General features: G+C 46.3%; 1 protein-coding gene and 1 long non-coding RNA gene across 4 annotated transcripts in view; one reads left to right on the top strand and one right to left on the bottom strand.

Annotated features, from left to right (window-relative positions):
* LOC125620249 overlaps positions 1-4,212 on the bottom strand; it is a 5,606-nt gene extending 1,394 nt beyond the window's left edge. Inside the window, exons 1-2 of one of the 2 annotated variants that reach the window (XR_007351863.1) lie at positions 3,471-4,212; positions 788-881 (exon numbers count right to left, since the gene is read on the bottom strand). This is a non-coding gene — a long non-coding RNA (uncharacterized LOC125620249). Of the gene's footprint in view, positions 1-787; positions 882-1,683; positions 1,817-3,470 lie in introns of those variants that run through there. The other variant, XR_007351862.1, reaches the window with a different exon arrangement.
* Positions 4,213-14,655: 10,443 nt separating this feature from the next.
* Slc22a4 (solute carrier family 22 member 4) overlaps positions 14,656-20,307 on the top strand; it is a 49,181-nt gene continuing 43,529 nt past the window's right edge. The window contains exon 1 of one of the 2 annotated variants that reach the window (XM_048783343.1): positions 14,656-15,299. In XM_048783343.1, coding sequence (XP_048639300.1) covers positions 14,907-15,299 — 393 coding nt within the window. In that variant the 5' untranslated portion in view covers positions 14,656-14,906. The remainder of the gene's footprint in view (positions 15,300-20,307) is intronic. The other variant, XM_015492733.2, reaches the window with a different exon arrangement.

Below are 20,307 nucleotides of genomic sequence, written 5' to 3' on the forward strand. Positions count from 1 at the left end.
TTTTTTTTTTTTTTTTTTTTGGTGGTGGTGGGGGAGCGGGAAATGAACTCAGGGGTGCTTAACAACTGAACCACATCCTCAGCCCTTTTTTAATTTTTTATTTCAAGACAGGGTCTCTCTAAGTTGCTTAGAGTCTTGCCAAGTTGCGAAGGCCGACTTTGAAGTTGTGATCCTCCTGCCTCAGCCTCCTGAGTCACTGGGCTTACAGGCACACACCACTGCACCTGGCTCATAAATTTTTATTTCCATTTTCTTTTCATATATCTTGTGCTCCTGGTTAAATTTTTCCTAAGGATTCCTTTCAAAGGCTCCTTTTGTGGTCCCCTTCCTTTACCTTCTTTGGCAGGTGCCCCCAAAGAAGTGAGGCCAAGATAGTGGAGCTGGAGTTCTTGGCTCTGGTTCTGCAAGCGACCTGGGCTCCTCCTTCCTAGCCCTGTTTCCCTTCTATCATGCACTTTGAGTCACCACCTGGCTTCTGGCCCATGTGCACCTGCACCTGGACACATGTACACTCACTAAGTCATTCCCTGCGGCCACCCCCCCATAGGGCGGGACCCTGGAAGAATATGCCCTTTTTTCCCCACCCAGCCTCTCCCTTGGACTTGGTCTCAGCCCCACCTGGTCATAGGCCCAACTGGAGGCCAACTGGCATCCAGGGAATCCACTAGAAGTAGAAGCAGTTAAGAAAGTACTGGGAGCCCCAGGCACTATCTCCCACCACTCATCCAGAAACTCAGCTCCCCACTTGCAAACCCCCAGGGCAGACCCACCAGCCCCTGGTGCTCACCTTAATCCTGGGACTAACAACTAATTGAGCCACCATCACTCCTCCAAGGCCAACAGCTCCAGCCTGGCAGGACTACAGGCCCTGCAGGGGCATCCTGGTGGGAGGTAAAAGGATGGAGTGGGGCCCAGAGCTACCAGACTTATTTGTCCCTTCCCAACTTCAAGGCCTAGTCTCTTACCAGTCCCCTGTCCTCCACGTCTGCGCAGAGTCCCAAGATGGTCCTAATTGTGGTGGACCATGGAAAGCTTGAGATAGGTCCTTGTGAGTCAGATCTCTGTGGCCCATGGTCCCAGTCGAGAGGTAGCCAGATCCAGGACCTCCAACTCAGGGACCCAGCCTACCTAGCTCAGACCCATTTATTGTTGCCCCCACCTACCCCCCTCCTTGGGGGAGGGGCCTTTAAGGGCCTTGGAACCAGAGACTTGGACATCATCTTGTCCTTCTCCACCCAAACTATCCCATCCTACCTGTCCCTGTGTCTGGGGTTCTGCCTCCTAAGCATTGATAGGGCCCATTCTAGGGCAGCTGAAGGGATCTCTCACTCTTTTGCTTCAACCCTTCCATGGTCCCCAGGGTGCCGGCCTGGCATCTAAAGACTCTCTGACCACAGGCCACTGACTGCTTTCTCTCGCCTCCTTCGATGGTTCACCATTTCTGAACCATCTGCCTTTCCTACCACTCAGACCATCTCTCAAGTTCAAAAGGCTTTGCTTCCTTCTTCTTCATCAAGCCAACTCCTACTCACTCTTCAAGGATTAACTCCTCTGTCCCCTCCCCAAGAGCAAAGCCTCAGACCTCCTATCCCCAGGCAGTCAGTAGTGCCCTTCCACACGTCTTCTGCCCCTCCCCCTCCACTCCTACACCCACACCTTGCCTCCTGCCATCTTCCTCCTCACCTCCCCTTCCAGGTTTCTGCAAGCACATGGCCTCGGCCCTCCAGGGGAAGCTAGTCTTCAAGGGCAGCTCCCTTTCTCCTGTGTCCTCAACCTCAACTCTCTCAATTAAATATTTACTAAAAACCTACAATGTGCCAGGCATTGTGTTACACACTAGGAAAACATTTTTAAGAAAACAAAAAAATAAGTACAGACTATAAGCAGGCCTGTGCATGAAATAAAGAGGATGTTACAGTAGAGAATAAGGGATTGCTTCATATAAGGAATCTGGAAAGACCTCATAGATCAGGTGACATTTGAGCAGAGACCTAAGTGCTCCTGAGGGTGCATCTGTGTGGCTGTGAGGGGGAACTGCATTCCAGGCAAAAGCCCTGGGCAGGTCAGGGGAAGGAAGTGTGTGTTTGCTGTACTCCGAGAGCAGCCAGAAGTAGCTAGAGTGGTAGACAAGGTCAGAGAGACGTGGGGGTGGGAAGGACAACCATGCTGACCCTGGCAGCCTTGGTAAGGACTTTGGCTTTTACTCTGAGATGGAAGCCAGAGGAGTGGCATGACCTGGACTTATGTTTTAACCAGAATCACTCTGGCTGCAGGAAGAGAATAGACGGTAAAGGGCAAAGGTGGAAGCAGGAAGCTCAGCTAGCAGGCGAAACTGCGTTCATCCCTCACTAATTCCTAACTAGCCCACTTCCCTCGGCCACCAGTCCAAGCTCTCGTCATCCCCTGGCTAGGGAAGTGTGACAGCTGTGCCTGGCCTCCCTGTCTCCTCCCTGCCCCTCAATCCACAGAATGGCAAAGAGAGGTACTGTAAATGTAGTGCTATGACACTCCTGTCTGTTAAAGCTTCCATAGCTTCTCACTGACCTTCGCACAAAGTCTAAACTCCTCCCAGTCCCTGCTCACAAAGTCCCAGGAGTCCAGCCCTGCTGATCTCTGTTGACCCCCTAGCTGAGGTCCCCCATAATTCAGTGGTGCTGATCTCTAAGTTCAGCTTCAAGCTCTCCACCAAACTCACTCTTGCAGGCTTCCATGACCCTCTCAGGAAGTTGAAACAAAAACAGTCCTTCCTTCTGGTTCTCTGAGTGACAGACAAGCTGTATTACTCCCAGAGAGCCAAAGAAAAGAGGAGCCCAGATGCTTCACACCGGCCCTCCCTTCCTGGCCAAGGCCCCAGCTTCTCAGTGAGCACTAGCTTGGTCCTGAGCTCACAGCCCGTGATCAGCTGAATTGAGGGTAGGAGTGTTGTGATCTGCATCATTATGACCAGAAGTCTGGTCTATGAGTCCAGAGGGCCCCCCTGCCCCACCTGGAGAGCACCTGCCTCTCCCTTCACTTCCAGTTCCTCCTATCCAGCTATTTGCACTCTGGTGATGCCCTGAACAGTTCACCAAGGAGACAACTTCTTGTCTTTGTGTCCTAGGCCAACTCCTGACTGACTTTTCACAATTCTGGGTAACTTCCCAGCTTGTCACTTTGCTACATTAATCTGTATTTCTCACACTATTCTCTCAGCACTTCTGAATGGAGGTAGAACGTGTCAATAGTTTTGAGGGTAGTAGAGGGTTCTCTGTTACAAGCAAAAACTGTCCCCTATGTCCCTCTTCCACAACTGGGGAGCTAAATCTTGACCCTGACAGAACTAGACTTCATCTAGTGTCTGGCATGGGCCCATTTGTGGCTCTAAAACAGACTAGAAATCCCAGGACAGGCTGCCAGAGACCTCAATGATCCTGAAGGACCATGTGTGCTCAGAAACCTCACTAACCAGCCAGTGAGTAGGTCTGTCTTACCGGTCAGATTGGGAGAGCCAGGCTGTAAGGCTGATGCCCGCAAGCCGCATTCCAGCTTCTTCACTGCCAACTGCAGAAATGGATGGAAGGACACTCCACTGCTCTCCACGGCATTTTGCTGGCCTGTAGGTACATCTTCACTGGAAGCTGGAGTACAGCCACAGACTCAGAGGAAGGGAAATCCATTGGATAATAACTGTGATGGAAGTTCCAGGACAACTGCCTGAGTCTGTCTTCCTGGGAGACTGCTGCAGGCCTAACAGTGGTCAAATGACACTGACTGGGCCACTCCAGAGAGGAACAGGCTTGTCTCTGCTTAGTAGTTACCAAATAACCCACAGTGGAGGTCAGCCTCACTGACTCCTCACACAGGACTGGGCTCCTAACTGCCCCTGGGGCATGGAACATAGAAGCTGGACTGAGTCAAGGTGACACAAAAAGCCTATGTTACTAATAATACCTGAGATAATCAACCTAAAAGGAGGAATGGTTTATTTTGGCTCATGGTTTCAGAGGTTTCAGCCCATGGTTACTTGGCCCTGTTGCTTTGGGCCTGTGGCGGCACAGTGTGTCGTGGCAGGAGCACATGGTAGAGGAAGCCTCATGGCCTCATGGCATCAAGGAAGCAAAGCAAGACAGGAAGGGGTTTGGGTCCCAGTATCCTCTTCAAGGGCACATTTCCAATTTCCGCCCACTAGTTGTCATTACCTTTCAATAGTGCCAGGGCTAGGGAACAAGCCTTTATCACCCAGGCCTTTGGGGACATTCAGGCAGCCTTGAGGTTCTGGTCTGAGTGTGCACAGGCTGGTGCCCTCAACACCTGATCACCAACTCCAGCAATAATGAGCCTACCTCACACCTGCTGGACTTGCTCCTGAGGTCCTCTATGGTTCCTGGAGCTGCCGAGAGATAGCTTGGAGTGGACTCTTCCCAGCCTCAGGGCTCTCTTTGCCTGCCTCATCTCCCACAGCAAGGGTCAGCCTCAGCCCCAGTATTCCTAGGTAATGAGGATTCTCAGCGTTTCTGTTCACTCTCCTGCCAGCCTGGGGCACCAGCCTCCAAGGCTCTGGCCTTCTTCCTTCATTCCTCTCCAGATGCTCATTCTCGAGATCCTTGGGTTGACTGGGTTGCCCAGTAGCTAGACCCTTCCAAACAGTCCTGACCTTACTTTTATGCTCTCACCTCAGCCCCACTGGATTTGATCTGGGGTGACAGGAATCAGGGACCACCCTGGTTGAGCCACGGGGCAGCTTCTCCCCCCCAGACCCAGTCTTCAGCAAATTGTTCTGCTAAGGCTGCACCCTGGTTTGCCTACTTCCCTGCACCTGGAGCCACCTCTACAGCAGATTTCTGCGTATCCCTGCCTGACATGCAGCATCCCAGTTGCGGTTGAGGGACATAGAGGACAGTTCTGGGAGCCTGTTTGCAACCAAGAATCCTGTCTCTACTCTCTGATAACATTGTCCATGCCCCAGGATTCAGGAACTCTGCAGTTGTGATTACTTCCAAATGTGTATCTCCAACTCAGACTTCTGACTGAACTCTCACTAGACATGTCCACCCAGATGTCTCAGATTTTCATACTCAAAATATCTAAAACCTACTTCATCACCTTCTCTATAACCTACTCCTCCTCCTATGCCTCCATCTCAGATAATAGATCCCCATCACTCACCCACCCACTCAGTGCCCCCCAAATTAGACATTTCCCCTGCTTCTTGCCCTCCCTCATCTCTGCCTCCAATGGGCCACCAAAATCCATCCTTGCCTATCCTTAAAAGTTCTAGAATCCTTCTATCTCTTGGCCACCACTATCATCACCCATTTAGATGCCTACACAGTCTCCTCCCTCATGTCTCTATATCCACTCTAGTTCCTCCCTTGGATTCTCAATATGGCTACCAGAGAGATCTTTATAGAAGACATATCTTATCTGGTGATGCTCTGACTCTCATTCATATTAGAATTAAATCAAAACCCATTAGACAACTAAGAATGTTTAAGGTCAAGCATGGTATAATGTCTGCCAATCTTTCCAAGTTCATGTTTTCCCCCACCCCTGGTTTAATGCCCACAGGAGCAGTTGTCTGAATTGGATTGCTCCTGTACCCATGGATGCATCTGCCCTGCATTGTTAGCTCCAGGTCTCCTTGGCTAGAACTAGCAGAATCAGGAGTGAACCTATAGACAAGGTTTCTGGGGTCCTGACTTCCTCATGATCCTGGCAAGCACCCCAAAAGGGTAGCACAAGCTGCACCCTCTGTGGTCATATATGTGACTTTCATTCTTGCAGGTTCAGATCCTCCAGGCCTATTTTTTACCCAGCTTCTCCAGGGTGGCATGACTCAGTTCATTGCTTGCTTCTCACTCTCTGCTCCTGGCTTCTAGAATGTGCAAGAATGGAACACCTACAGAATCCCACCAGGCTCTCACACATGTGCCATCTGGAAGTGTGGGTGAGTTAACCTCTGATGAGGCAAACTTCAACCCATGGGAAAGAAACCTATGGATGAATGTTCCCTACATCCCAGCCTTAAGCACCCATTTCTAAGACCCACCCTCTAGCTTCCTACAGCTATGAACAACCTGACACTGCACCCTCGGACTCGCTTCCCTTCCTCCCTGCTTTGCTCTCCCCAGTCACTCACTCCTGTTCCCTTAGATCTGTTGGCAGATAAACCACATGCTCAACAACCCTTGGCACAGGCTCTGCTTTCAGGAGAGATTTCAGGATAATCCAGTTGATATCAGGAGTGGCCCTGGAAGGCAGGCCTGCAAGGAAGGGATTCTGGAACTGGAGCACTCACCTTTCAAACTGAGACAAGGACTTCACTGCTTTTGGTAAATGAAATGACAATAACCCCGGGCATCCCTGAGTAGCACTTCCCAAGACTCTCATCCATGACAGATTAGAATGAGATGCAAGCAGAAGGTAAAGCATTGGTTTGTTTCAGTATTTTTCAATCAGTGAACATTTTACCTCCTCCCCAGGGGGGCATTTAGCAATGTCTGGAGACCCTTTTAAACTTGAATTTATTTTTGAAGGAGTAGACAATTTGAAGATGGCTACTTGATCTGAAACTCTATGGTCTTTTTTTTTCCAATATTTATTTTTTATTTTTAGGTGGACACAATATCTTTTTAAAAAAATATTTATTTTTTTAGGTGTAGATGGACACAACACAATGCCTTTATTTTTTTTATGTGGCTGAGGATCGAACCTGGGTCCCACCGGTGCTAGGCAAGCACTCTACCGCTGAACCACAATCCCAGCCCCTGGACACAATATCTTTATTTATTTTTATTTTTTTTCTTTTTTTAATTTTTTATTGTTGGTTGTTCAAAACATTACAAATTTCTTGACATATCATATTCCACACTTTGATTCAAGTGGGTTATGAACTCCCACCTTCACCCCATACACAGATTGCAGAATCACATCGGTTACACATCCATTGATTTACATATTGCCATACTAGTGTCTGTTGTGCTCCGCTGCCTTTCCCATCCTCCACCCTCCCCCCTCCCCACCTCTCCCCTCCCCTCCCCTCCTCTCTCTCTACCCCCTTCACTGTATAACCCTGAGGGTCTCCTTCCATTTCCATGCAATTTCCCTTCTCTCTCCCTTTCCCTCCCACCTCTCATCCCTGTTAAATGTTAATCTTCTTCTCATGCTCTTTGTCCCTACTCTGATCTTAGTTACTCTCCTTATATCAAAGAAGACATTTGGCATTTGTTTTTTAGGGATTGGCTAGCTTCACTTAGCATAATCTGCTCTAATGCCATCCATTTCCCTGCAAATTCTATGATTTTGTCATTTTTTAATGCAGAGTAATACTCCATTGTGTATAAATGCCACATTTTTTTTATCCATTCGTCTATTGAAGGGCATCTAGGTTGGTTCCACAGTCTTGCTATTGTGAATCCAGCCCCTGGACACAATATCTTTATTTTACATTTATGTGGTGCTGAGGATCGAATCCAGTGCCTCGTGCATGCTAGGCGAGTACTCTGCCACTGAGCCAACCCCCGCTCCCATAAACTTGAATTTATTTTTAAACTGATACTTAAAAACATAGAAATTGTACATTGGAGATATTATTATTATTATTATTATCCTGAGTGGGGAGCAGGCTACTGGAGTCTAATGGATAGAGGTCAGAAATGCTGCTGAGGGGCTAGGATTGTGGTTCAGCTGTAGGATGCTCACCTTGCACGTGTAAGACCCTGGGTTCAGTCCTCAGCATCACATAAAAATAAATTAGTGAAATAAAGGTATTGTATCCAACTACAACTAAAAAATAAATATTAAAAAAAAAGAGAAAGAAATGCTGCTGAACAGACTAAAGGTCACAGGACGGTCCCCCACAACAAAGAATTTCTGGCCCCAAATTGCCAAAGTGGCAAAGTAGAGAAGGCATGATTATGGTACTTAGAATATATGAGAATAATGGTGATCATAAGGATTGAGGAAGTAGAGTGGCTTTGGTTAGTTGCTTTAGAAATCTTGAAAATAAATGACAGACTCAAGATTACCAACTATCAAATTGAAGCCCACTATGAGAGCCAGATCCTCCATGACAGCTTAAAAGAAACTTTATCTCCTGTAGCCACAGGGCAAATTGTAATTGGAAGGGCAGGAGAAACACACAAAAAAAGTCTGTGCATGGCCTTGATGTTTCTCCCATGATGAATATATGGCCTGAATAGGAAATATAGAAACCCCAGAGCACAGAATAGGGACATATGGGGAGGTTAACGTGAGAATTTTGAATTTCTGGGTTGTTCTAAATCTTCAAGGCCAACAGAAGCAGCTGATCTCCCCTTTGGATAGGAAATGAGTCAATCTTTGACTGGAATCCCTGCCAAGATGCCTCCTGAGACAAGTGGCCCTAAAGATGATGCTTATTCTCCTAAAGATTCTCCCCCACCTCCCCTCATTACCTCCAGATCAATAACCAGGGTTAGTTCTCAGCACAGTCTACATGGGGGAATATAGTCCCTGATCTATAAGGAAACAGCATACACACTGAAAAGGTAATCAAAAGAGGTAGAGTAGATGTAATTACCACAAAACCAAAGTGGCAACCAGAGTGCTTTGACTCATAGGGTTTGTTTGTGGCAACAGCTAGTAGCCTGTTTTCCCAAGAGTTAAACACATTAGCAGATGACCATGCAACACTTGACTATATAAGAATCAGACCCTCCAAATCAAGAGCCATGAACAGAAGCAGATGATAGCTGCCACCGCGGAAGATAGTATTTCCTTATAAATTTCCCAGATCTAGGTCAGTTCTCAGGCTCAAAGCCTACTGATTTAAGGGAAGGCCAAGTCTCTTTCTGGAAGAACAGTTCAATACCACCAAAAGTATGCATGATAATTATTTCTCCAGTTGCTTCCCATAAGGGATCTGTAGCTTTTTATCAGAGTAAATCTGGCGGGGGCAGGGGGGCAGAAAGGAAAAAGAATCAAACCTTTCAAGGGCTGTGGAGGTAGAGCAGGAAGTGGCATCCATGCTAGTGGGCGATTAAATTGTGGCTCTGCCAAGTGACACATCCCTGTAATCCTAGTGACTTAGACAGTTGAGGCAGGAGGATCTCAAGTTCAAGGTTAGCCTCAGCAACTTAGTGAGGCTAAAAATAAAAAAAAAGGCTGGGATCCTAGCTCAGTGGGAGACTGCCCCTGGGTTCAATCCTCATGCCACAGTAAATAAACAAACAAACAAACAAACAAATAAATAAGGGGGTTCATGAAAGCCAGGTAATAAATGAAATTATTGAGCAAAGAAGTCCAATGAGTCTGAAAAGCCACAAGGTATTATTCTGGCCCCTAAGTGAATAACTGGGATAGATACACTTAGCAGCCAGCAGAACACTTAACATTACTCTCTGTCCTACTAAGAACCAAGTGGCAGATTTGAAAAAAAAAAAAAAAGACTTTTGAGATGTCATAAATGTAATTGTAAAAGCCAAAGGGCGAGGGCTGGGGTTGTGGCTCAGTGGCAGAGCGCTTGCGTAGCATGTGTGAGGCACTGGGTTCGATTCTCAGCACCAGGTATCAATAAATAAAATAAAGGTCCATTGACAACTAAAAAAAAATTTTTTAAAAAGCCAAAGGGTGAAAGGGAATTTTCCATCCCTATAACAAAAGACCTAAGGACAATTAATTTGTAGAGAAAAAAATTATTTTTTTCATAGGTTCCTGCTCATGATCTATTGGATCCATTGTTTGGGGCCTATAGCAAGGCGGTACCTCACGGTGGAAGTGCATGGCAGAGCAAAGTTTTTGACACCAGAAGCCAGGGAGCAAAAGAGAAAGGGACAGGGATCCCATTATCTCCTTTGGGGGCACGTTTCCAGTGACCCAAAGACCCCATATCAGTGCCCACTTCTTAAAAGTTTCACCACCTCCCAATAGGGCCATACTGGGCACCAAGACTTTTTTTTTTTTAATATATAGCCTTTCAAAACATTTAAGATCAAAACCATAGAATGGGGGAAAAAGATAGGGGAAGTTAATCAGTTAACAGCTGTAGGAAAACCAACAAAATGACTATATTGAAACCTTGACTTAAATCCTTTCACTGCCAACCACAAGGAGTAGCTTTGTTATAGCAGAAAGCATGCCCATGCACACTCGTGTGCTCCCAGGTGACACCCTCTGCCCTATTTTGATGCAGTAAGGAGGCCCTTACCAGATGACAATACCTTGATAGTCTACTTCCCAGTCTCCAGAAGTGAGAGAAATAAATTTCTTTTCTTTATAAATTACTTAATCTGTTGTACTGCTATAGCAGCAAAAAAACAGGCTAAGAGAGGGTTCAAAAGTTGCTTGTTTTTATGTGAGAATAATGGCAATACACATTCATTCTCTTGCTTCTGTACTATGTTAATGCCACTCTCTGACATAGTATTTGTTGACTTTGATTGTCTCAATAGTCCACAGTGGACACCGTGGTAGTCCACCATATTAATGACATAATGCTAATTTGACCTAGTGAGTAAGAATAACCACATACTCTAGATGCCCTAGTAAGACACATGTCAGAGGATGGAGACAGAAAGTGTGAACAACCCATACTTGTAAAGCTTTATCTTACCTCTTTATTCTAGAAAAATTAGATATATATTAAAGTAGACAAAACAGCTGAGTGCAGTGATGCATTCCTGTAATCCCAGCAGCTCAGGAGCTGAGGCAGAAGGATCACAATTCAAAGCCAGCCTCAGCAACTTTGTAAGGCCCTAAGCAACTTAGCAAGACCCTGTCTCTAATAAAATACAAAAAGGGCTGGGGATGTGACTCAGTGGTTAAGCACCCCTGGGTTCAATCTCTGTTACAAAAAAGAAAAGAAAAAACATAGACAAACTAGCAAACCAAGCCCCCAGATCCACTCTCAAGGCCAATGTTATTTCATCTATGTCTCTATTCACTTCTCCCAACCCATATTATCTTGAACAAACTGGTGAAGTCAGGAATGCAGGAGTCCGGAATACACTAGGGTATCCCCTAGAAAATAAAGACAAGTTGTTGTGCCTTACCCTTTGGACATAGTGCTTGGTGAATTCCTGCTCCAACTACTTATTGAGTTCTTCATAAGGCTCACAACTTTGAGTGAAGCCCAGAGTTAAGAGAAAGCTCTACAATGTGTCCCACTCTGGTACAGGCTTCCCTGCCATTTGGTCCATATAATGCAGCAAATTCAAGGACACTAGATAGAGTCTCCGACAAGCTTTACTAAAATAGTTTCAGTGCAGATCTCTAGAATTCTGGAACAAAACCATGCCAATAGCTGAGCATGGTGGCACACACCTGTAATTCCAGCAACTCGGGAGGCTGAGGCAGAAGGATCACAAGTTCAGAACCATCCTTAGCAATTTTTTTTTTAAAGAGAGTGAGACAGGGAGGGGGAGAGAGAGAGAGAGAATTTTAATATTTATTTATTTTTAGTTATCGGCAGACACAACATCTTTGTTTGTATGTGGTGCTGAGGATCGAACCCGGGGCTGCACACATGCCAGGCGAGCGCGCTACCACTTGAGCCACATCCCCAGCCCCATCCTTAGCAATTTAGACTCTGTCTCAAAATATAAACTAAAACGGGTCAGGGATGTAGCTCGGTGGTTGAGTGCCCCTGGATTCAATCCCCTGTACCAAAAAACAAACAAACCATACCTTTGAAACAGACAGCTACTTGACCTTTGAAAAGCAGCTATTTGTTTCCAATAAAAACAGGACCTGGCAATGGGGCATCAAAAGTTTATGTAACCAGAGATGCCCAGTATAATCTGGGTATTGCTAGATTCTATCAAGTTATTATATCAGGAAGGCTCATCAGCAATCCACCATAAACAGAAACGGCAGATTCAAAATCAGGACTAAACAGGTCAATAGGGTGCGTGTTATAACAAAAACAGGTGGCTCAGATGCCATGATACCTACCTCAGCTATACTAACACCTGTCTCAGCTCAAACCCGTTAGGAGGTTCTCTGCAACTAATTGAAGAAGGGAAAAACACTCAGCTCTGACTCACAAATAGGTTAGCATAATCCTATATTGATTACTGTTACTGCAACACAGCTCCATTTAGGATGTAGCCCTGAAAACTGGTGAAGGAAAATCCTTCCAACAGGCTAAGCTATAAGCGATGCACTTGTTCATTCATGTTGTAGAGGGGGCAAGACAGTTTGATTTACACGTACTTGTGAACAATGGCAAATAGGTTAGTTGAGTGGAACCTGTTCAGATCTCAGGTCCCACTTGTGTGCAACTTGGAAGTACAGGGGAGTAGATGAATGGAACAGAATTAGGAAATAAATGACTCCTCATCCTAGATAGCTCTTTAGGAGTCCCAGTGGAGCTGGGCATGGTTGCACACTTATAATCCCAGCTACTCAGGAAACTGAGGCAGGAGGACTGCAAACAAACAAACAACAACAACAACAAAAATCTAAAGAAGGTCCCAGAGGAATGAAACCTGGGTCACTCATAGCAATGAGGCTCAGACAAACCTGAGACAAATGAAAAGAGGGAGGCACTTGCCTTCTGCTGGTGAAAAAGGTAAAAGAGCCACCAAGATATTCTGTAATTAAAGGTAAATATTTGAGCCAGACTCAACCATGCACCTGTAGTCCCAGTTACTTGGAAGGAAGGATCACTTAAGCCCAGGAGCTCAAGACAAGTAGGGAAACATAGCAAAACCTGCTCTCAAAAGTAATTAATTAGTTAATTAATAATATTTTAACATAAAATTGCAAAAAAAGAATGCAGAAATCCTAGATGAACACAATATCTATTTATCTACCTATCTATCTGTATAAATTTTTTTGTAATGAAGAGTGAACCCAGGGGTGCTTTACCACTGAGCAACATCCCCAGTCCTTTTTATTTTTTGAGACAGGATCTCACTAAGTTGCTTAGGGCTTTAAGTTGCTGAGGCTGGCCTGGAACTTGTGATCCTCCTGCCTCAGCCTCCTGAGTTGCTGGGACAACAGGGGTGCACCACCATGCCTGGTTCACAATATAAAAATTGCAAGTCACAATTGGTATTGCTAATTTGTCTTTCAGGTTCCGGCTTCAAGAGGGCTCTTCCACACAGCATTGTTATTACACCCGGCCATTGCCAACTATCAGCTCAAGTTCACAGTTTTTTGTTGGCTTTATCTCCTTTGACATTCACTTTACCCAATTCCTCAGATTTATTTTCTAGGGATCACTTCTCAAAATAAACTACCTCATATAAGTTCTTAGGCTTTGCCTTATTATCTGAATTTGGGGTGGAGGACTGAAATCCTAGCTAAGTAAGGTAACAGCTTACTACTCAAAGGATACTTTTTAAATTAAATGGAATCTATTAATAATTTCACTGAGTTAACAGGCATAAATCAGTTATCTTGCACATTAGGACATATGGTCTAAATATTGCAGATAGGGAAACTGAGGTTCCAAGGTGGTGGGATGTCAGTATAAGAGGAGGGGTCAGATCTGAGGCTACAAAACAGAGTCAGAATTGTCCCTCAACTTCTCAGTCAGGGGCCAAGGAAGCAAACCCATTGCTGCAAAAATCTCCAGAGGTGAGCTCTTTCACCTGTCAATCTCATCTGCCTCTTGAAACCCTGGGCTCAGACTCCAGCTCAGGCTATCCATCTCACTATCTATCTCACACAACAGCTGAAATGCATAGATCATAGATCTGGGCATTGAGCAGAACCCACTCCTCACCGGGGGAAAAAAAAAATAAACAAACAAAAAAAGACCGTGGCTTCTAGTTTGTTACTCTGCCAGGTCTGGGCGTCAAATCGAACCAGCTCCAGCTCCTCTTCATTCCCTCCCTCCTTAAATTCGTGGAATGGGGCCTGGCTATTCTACAAACAGAAGGCCTTCCAGTCCTAGAAGGTTCTGGAAGCCTGCCCCAAAAAGGGGACCTGAGGGCATGGGCAGGGCCAAGCCAAGGGGATGAATATTGGAACTCTGGTGTGGTGACAGCCACGCCTCCATCACTATGCTCTGGAAATGGGTCAGAATCTGCCTTGAAGTCTTCTACAGAAGCCCGCAGAAGGACTTAGGGACACCGCTAGGGCCACCCTGCAGCCCTTATCCCCATCCCTTTTGGTCCAGAGCGCATTTCTGACCCAACATGACCTTGTTCATCCCTCCCAGGCTCTGGGCCTGTTAGTCCTTTTCAAGGTGAGGCTCCTGGCGCTTCTCTGGGCGCCACCAGTTGGCGACTGACTCGAGCCCTCCTAAGACCCGTGAAAAGTGAGCTCTCCGTCAGCTGATGCCAGCCACTTGAGCCGGGTGGCAGAGGAGAGCGCGCCCTCCTGTCACCCCTGCAGCCTGCAAAAGTTTCCCGCGAGCACAGACTTCGCTAAGTCTCTGATCCGCGCCCGCGCGAGTCCAGACTCTGCACTGGGACAGCAGAAGGACTCCTGACCCGGGCTAGGCCTGGCACCACGCCGACAGAGAACCTGGGGTCGACCTAGCTCCCAGGCTTTGGCCTCTCCCTTTCCGTTCCGCCCTCCCACGTTGGACTGGGGATCGTGAAGTCAGAGATCCGAGCTGGCCAAGCACTACCTGGTGCCTCAGCGCTACACTCGCTCACTAGCTTGCAGGCGACACCGCAGATCCTGGCTTCAAAGCCCCTAGGCTGCCTCTGGGCGAGCCAGGGCGCGCAGCGCGGGGCGGAGTCAGCGAAGAGCCCCGCCCCAGCCCCGCCCGGCCGCAGCCCATCCCTCTCCTCCAGCAACTGGGGATGGGGGTGTGGTCCCGAGACTTAGTCTTCTTCTGGCTCCGGGATCATTCCAACGCCTGAAGCCCAGTTTCCCGAAGCTGTCCTCTGCCCCGGAACGTTCTGACATCCACAGGAAAGGCCTAGGACGCGCGGCAGTCCCGAGAACGTCCTCATCACCAGGTTGCAAGCTGCGTAGCAGCGGGAAGCATGAGGGACTACGAGGAGGTGACCGCCTTCCTGGGCGAATGGGGTCCCTTCCAGCGCCTCATCTTTTTCCTGCTCAGTGCCAGCATCATCCCCAATGGCTTCAACGGTATGTCAGTCGTGTTCCTGGCGGGTACCCCGGAGCACCACTGCCGTGTGCCGGACACTGCGAATCTGAGCAGCGCGTGGCGCAACCATAGTATCCCGCTAGTGCGGCAGGAGGATCGCGAGGTGCCCCACAGCTGCCGCCGCTACCGACTGGCCACCATCGCCAACTTTTCATCTCTGGGGTTGGAACCGGGACGCGACGTGGACCTGGAGCAGCTGGAGCAGGAGAGCTGCCTGGATGGCTGGGAATTCAGCCAGGACGTCTACCTGTCCACCATCGTGACCGAGGTGGGTGGCAGTCCCCCGCCGGGGCCTAGGTACTGGGAATGGAGCAATCCTCTATTTGCGTCAGCCCCGTGTGAGACTCCCTGGCAATGCCTGAGTCAGCGCCCCCTCTGCCTCAAACCTGCCTGGTATGCTACTAGCTTAAGCTTCTAGCAACAGGTACGCAATCCAAGGGAGCAAGACTCACTGTAGGCTCATTCCTAAAGCGTTTCTGTCCAGTACCGAGAGGGTAGAGAATGGAGTGTTGTCACTAACTGTCTTTTCCTTTCCAAGTTTCACAACAAATGAAGTTATTTCCTCAGAGCCTAAATACTGTTCTGGGGAGGCCCAGCTCCAGGCTGCCTTGATTTACAGCCTATATTACTTTCCTAACAGGGGTGAGAGCAGAGTTGTGGAGGACTTTGCTGAGTCCAGGCATAGACACAGAGAAGGGCTCCTATCCTGAGGCCCCAATTTCTTCCAAAGGGAGCATGCTGGTTGTGCACAGGGAACAAGAAGAGGTGGAGCCCTAGCCTCAAGGCACTCATGGATAGACTCGCAGAGAATTCTTACGAATAGTGCCAGCTAGTGGGCAGGGGCTCCAGCCTCTGTCACTAGCCCCTCAGTATCAGAAGTGGTTTGGGTGCCGGTTCTGTAAGTTTCAGAAGTCGGGATGTACATGCACTCACTCTGTGTTTCCTACTGTGCATCTATTGAGGACCAGGAGATGCTAGATCAGATCATACCCTCCTTCTGAGAAGAGTGTTCCCACAGACTAATTTCCGGTTGTTAATCAAGCTGGTAGAAGTCCCTGCTTCTAGACTTCATCTTTATGTTCCTCCCAAGAAAAAAGGAACAGTTGTCTCTGCTATGGCCTCTGTTATCCTTTTCCCTCAGTACAATGTGGCAATCACTAGATAATAAGTCTGGCCCTGTGCTGGGCCCCAGGGTGTAGATATCCGGGACATGGGTCCTGCCTTCAAAACTCAGATGCCTACTGGGTGCACTGGCTGTGTTAGAGAAGACTAACATCAACCCTGGTTAGCAATGGGGTTTGGGAGCATGGCTTGCTTGCTGTGTGACCTGGGGTAAATAAATTAACCTTTTCTGTGGAATAACAAAGTGAGGAAATGCTCCAAGAAGGAGTGATAACATTTAAGCTACATCTGAATAGGACCTGTCCAGGCAAAGATAATGGCAGATTTGGGGAATGGAATTCCCATAGATGAGGGTAGTTATAGTTCGGAGGACCACAGGAGGCTATAAATGCTCATAGGTCCAGTTCATAGGCATACTGAAGAGTTGACTTTATTTTGAGGATGGCAAGAATGTAGCAAGGCCAGATTTGTATTTTTAGGGAAAAAAAAAAACTTACTCTAGCTTTTATGAAAAGCAAGAGGACCTGTGAGGAAGCTATGGAAGTCACCTCTGCAAGAGAATGGTGGTCAGTTAGGACTGGTGGCTATAGAATCTGCAGGAGCTGTGGGAAGTGACCCAGCCTGTGGACCTCCTCTGAATCCCCCAGCATTAACTCTATGCCTGCCTTGGGCCCTGAGATGGCTTCTCTGGCTTTTACCCCCTAGCAAGGGCTCCTAATGCTTGCCTACCCCACCTACAGCCCAGCTCAGGAACATCTCAGGCTGGGAGCCAGTTCAACCCACCTCAATTCCTGGAAGTATTCTCAGCAGCTGAGATGGAGGCTGGACCGACTGGCTGCAGACTTCCCAGGCAGCTGGACTGAACTCCCCTTCCTTACTGGCTTTGTGAACCTCAGGATGTGAAGGGTAGGCAGCTAGTGGCTTCCAAGTCCATAGGTACCACTGTTGTGTCCTGTTCAGAAGTTTGTAGACACCTCTAAGGATACACATCCTCATACACATACCTGTTGCACCACAATCATCTGCTCTGCTTTTCTTTTGCATTTTTTTTTTGAGATGCTTGGGATTGAACCCAAAGCCTCATGCATGCTAGGCAAAGCTGTACCACTGATCTACCACTGAATTATATTCTCAGCTCTTCCCCCCCTCCACACTTTTTTTTTTTTTGACAGAATCTTACTCAGTTTCCCAGGCTGGCCTCAAACTTGCAATTCTCCTGCATCTGCCTCTAAGTAGCTGGGATATAGGTGTGCAGCACCACACTCAGCTCCCAGATCAGATTGTTTTTCATCAACCTTTCCTTTCCTTGCTTGCTTTTTGAGTGATGAGAGTAAAATAAAAGGCAAATGGGTACTGGGGGCTGGGAGGAGGAGTGGGGAGAAAAGCAAGTGCCAAGGTGAATGATATGGGTGGCTCTCCCCAGAGGGGTGCTGGCACAAGGAGTTCTGGGTGGTCACTAACAAAAATAAAAACAGAAATTAACATATGTTGGTGAGCACATGGAAAAATTGGAAGACTTGTGTGTTGCTGGTGGGAACATGTGTTTTCCATTGCAATAATAAATACCTGAGACAATCAACTTAGAAAGAGACAAAATTTACTTAGCTCCTAGTTTTAGAAGTTCCAGTCTGTGATTGATTGGTGCCATTGCTTTTGGGTCCTGGGAGGCAGTGTAATAGAGCAAAGCTGCTTTCCTATTGGAGGAGACCAAAGAGAAAGAGGAAGAGACTGGAGTCCCACAATCCCCTTCAAGGGCACACCCCCAAAGATCTACCCTGCCATGGGCCCACCAATTAAAGTTTCCACCATCTCCCAGTAATGTCATGCTGGGGGCCAAGCCTTTAGCACAAGGGCTTTGGGGGAACATTTTAGATCCAAACAATGGAAGAACATTAAATGGCATAGCTTCTATGGAAAACAATATGGTGGTTCCTCACAAAATTAAAATTAGAGCTGGTCATGGTGACTCATGCCTGTAATCCTAGCAGCTCAAGAGGCTGAGGCAGGAGGACCATGAGTTTGAGACCAGCCTCAGCAACCTAGAAATGTCCTAAGCAACTCAGCAAGACTCTGTTTCAAAATTTTTTAAAAAATGAAATAAAATAAAAATAAAAGGACTGGGAATATGGCTCAGTGGTTAAGTATCTCTGGGTTCAATTTCTGATACTGAAACAAACAAAAAAATTTTTAAAGGATTACCATTATGATCCCACAATTCCATTTTTGGGTACATACCCAAAATAATTGAAATCATTGTCTCAAAAAGATATTTGTATACCTGTGTTCATAGCAGCATTGTTCAAAATAGCCCAGAGGTGAAAACAACCCTAATATCTATCAACAGATGAGGGTATGTGTATAAATGTTTATGTGGATGTGTTTACACACACACAATATATAATATTATTCAGCTCTAAAAGAAAGCAAATTCTGACACATGCTACAATTAATGAACCTTGAGGATATTATGCTTAATGAAATAAACCAGTCACAAGAAGACAAACATTGAATGATTTCACTAATATCCATTATGAAGAGTAGTCACTCATAAAAACAGAGTGCAGATGATGGTTACCAGGAGCTGGAGGAAGGGAGGAATGAGGAGTTGTTGTTTAATAGATATCAAGTTTCTGTTTTGTACAGTGAAGAGTTCTGGAAATTGGTTACTCATGTGAACTCTATTGAACTGTGCATTTTAAAATGATGAAGATAGTAAATTTTATGTTATGTGTATATTTTATCACAATTTTTAAAAATAAGGATAATAATGACCCACCTCATCTGGGTCATTGGGAGAGCGTGGTGAGATCATGACCCCATATATGTCATGTGATAACCAACACAGAGGGTGGCACCAGCAAATGGCATAATAGGTGGTTGGTAAGGACAGGACCTCATCACCCTCTTTCTTGTACCTCTGTCTGGATACTGTGGATATTTTGGGACCTTTTCTAAGTCTCCGATTGTGGCTGGCCTAACAGGTGATAAGATTGCTGGTGGCTGAGCCCATCTCCCCAGAGGGGAAGATCCAGGGCTCCGATAACAGGACATACATAGGTTCAAACTCATGCCTACTTGGCCAGTGCCAGTGGAAAAAAAATGGCCTCCTCTCCTCACAGGGTCAAGCCCATTTCCCCAGGCAGGTCTGGGCATCTGGGCTAGCATAGGTAGAGGGACCATCCCAGATCATGTCTCTGCTTTTTCTGGGCCAGGATCTCCCAATGGGCATAGTTTCAAGGACAGAGAAGCCAACCTAGGCTTCCTCTCAACCTGGCCCTCCACGGGGGGACAAGATCAGCTATATCCCCAAGGATGCCATGTTCCACCATAGAAATGTGTTCCGTAGATGTCAGGTAGCAGGGATCTGGCGTCTGAGTCATGACTCACATGAGTATATCCGTCTGCTTATATGTATGTGTGCATCAGGTCATTTCTTTCTTCAGAGGCTGTTTGTGAAGTCCAGTTTATTAAGGCAGCTATTAAGAATCAAATTTTTGAAACTTCATTTTGAAATCAATTTTGATTTAGAGAAAAGTTGTAAAAGTACAGAAAACTCACATACACCCTTCATCCAACTTCCGCTGATGTTAACCATGACTCATAATCCATTTATCAAAAGCAAGAGATTAACATGGATTAACAATTGCATTAATGAAACCAGTTTTCCCCTTAATGTTCTCTTTCTGTTTGGGGATCCAATCCAGAACCCCACATTATATTCATTGTCATGTCTCAGTCTCCAATCTGTGACAATTTTTCAATTTTCTTTATCTCTTGTGACCAAGACATGTTTTATGAGTTATTTGATAAATGTGCCTCCTTCTGAGTGTGTATGAATTTTTCTCATAAGTACATTGAGTTATGCACTTTTTGGTAAGAATACCATAGAAGTGATGTGTCTTGGAATATCATAACAGCAAGCACGTCTTAATTACTGGTGATGTTAATCTCAATCACTTGGTTAAATTTGTTGTGCCAGATCTCTCCTTGTAAGTTATTATTTTTTCCCTTTCAGAGTTAATAAATATCTTGGGGGAGATATTTTGAGATTATAAAAAAAATACCAAAATACCTCAAATTTTTACCCACTGCTTTTATCATCCTTCACTAGACCTTGACTGAAACCATCATTACCATGGTATTTTCCTAGTGTG

Source organism: Marmota marmota, unplaced genomic scaffold (assembly GCF_001458135.2).
Source record: "Marmota marmota marmota unplaced genomic scaffold, marMar, whole genome shotgun sequence".
NCBI lineage: Eukaryota > Metazoa > Chordata > Mammalia > Rodentia > Sciuridae > Marmota > Marmota marmota.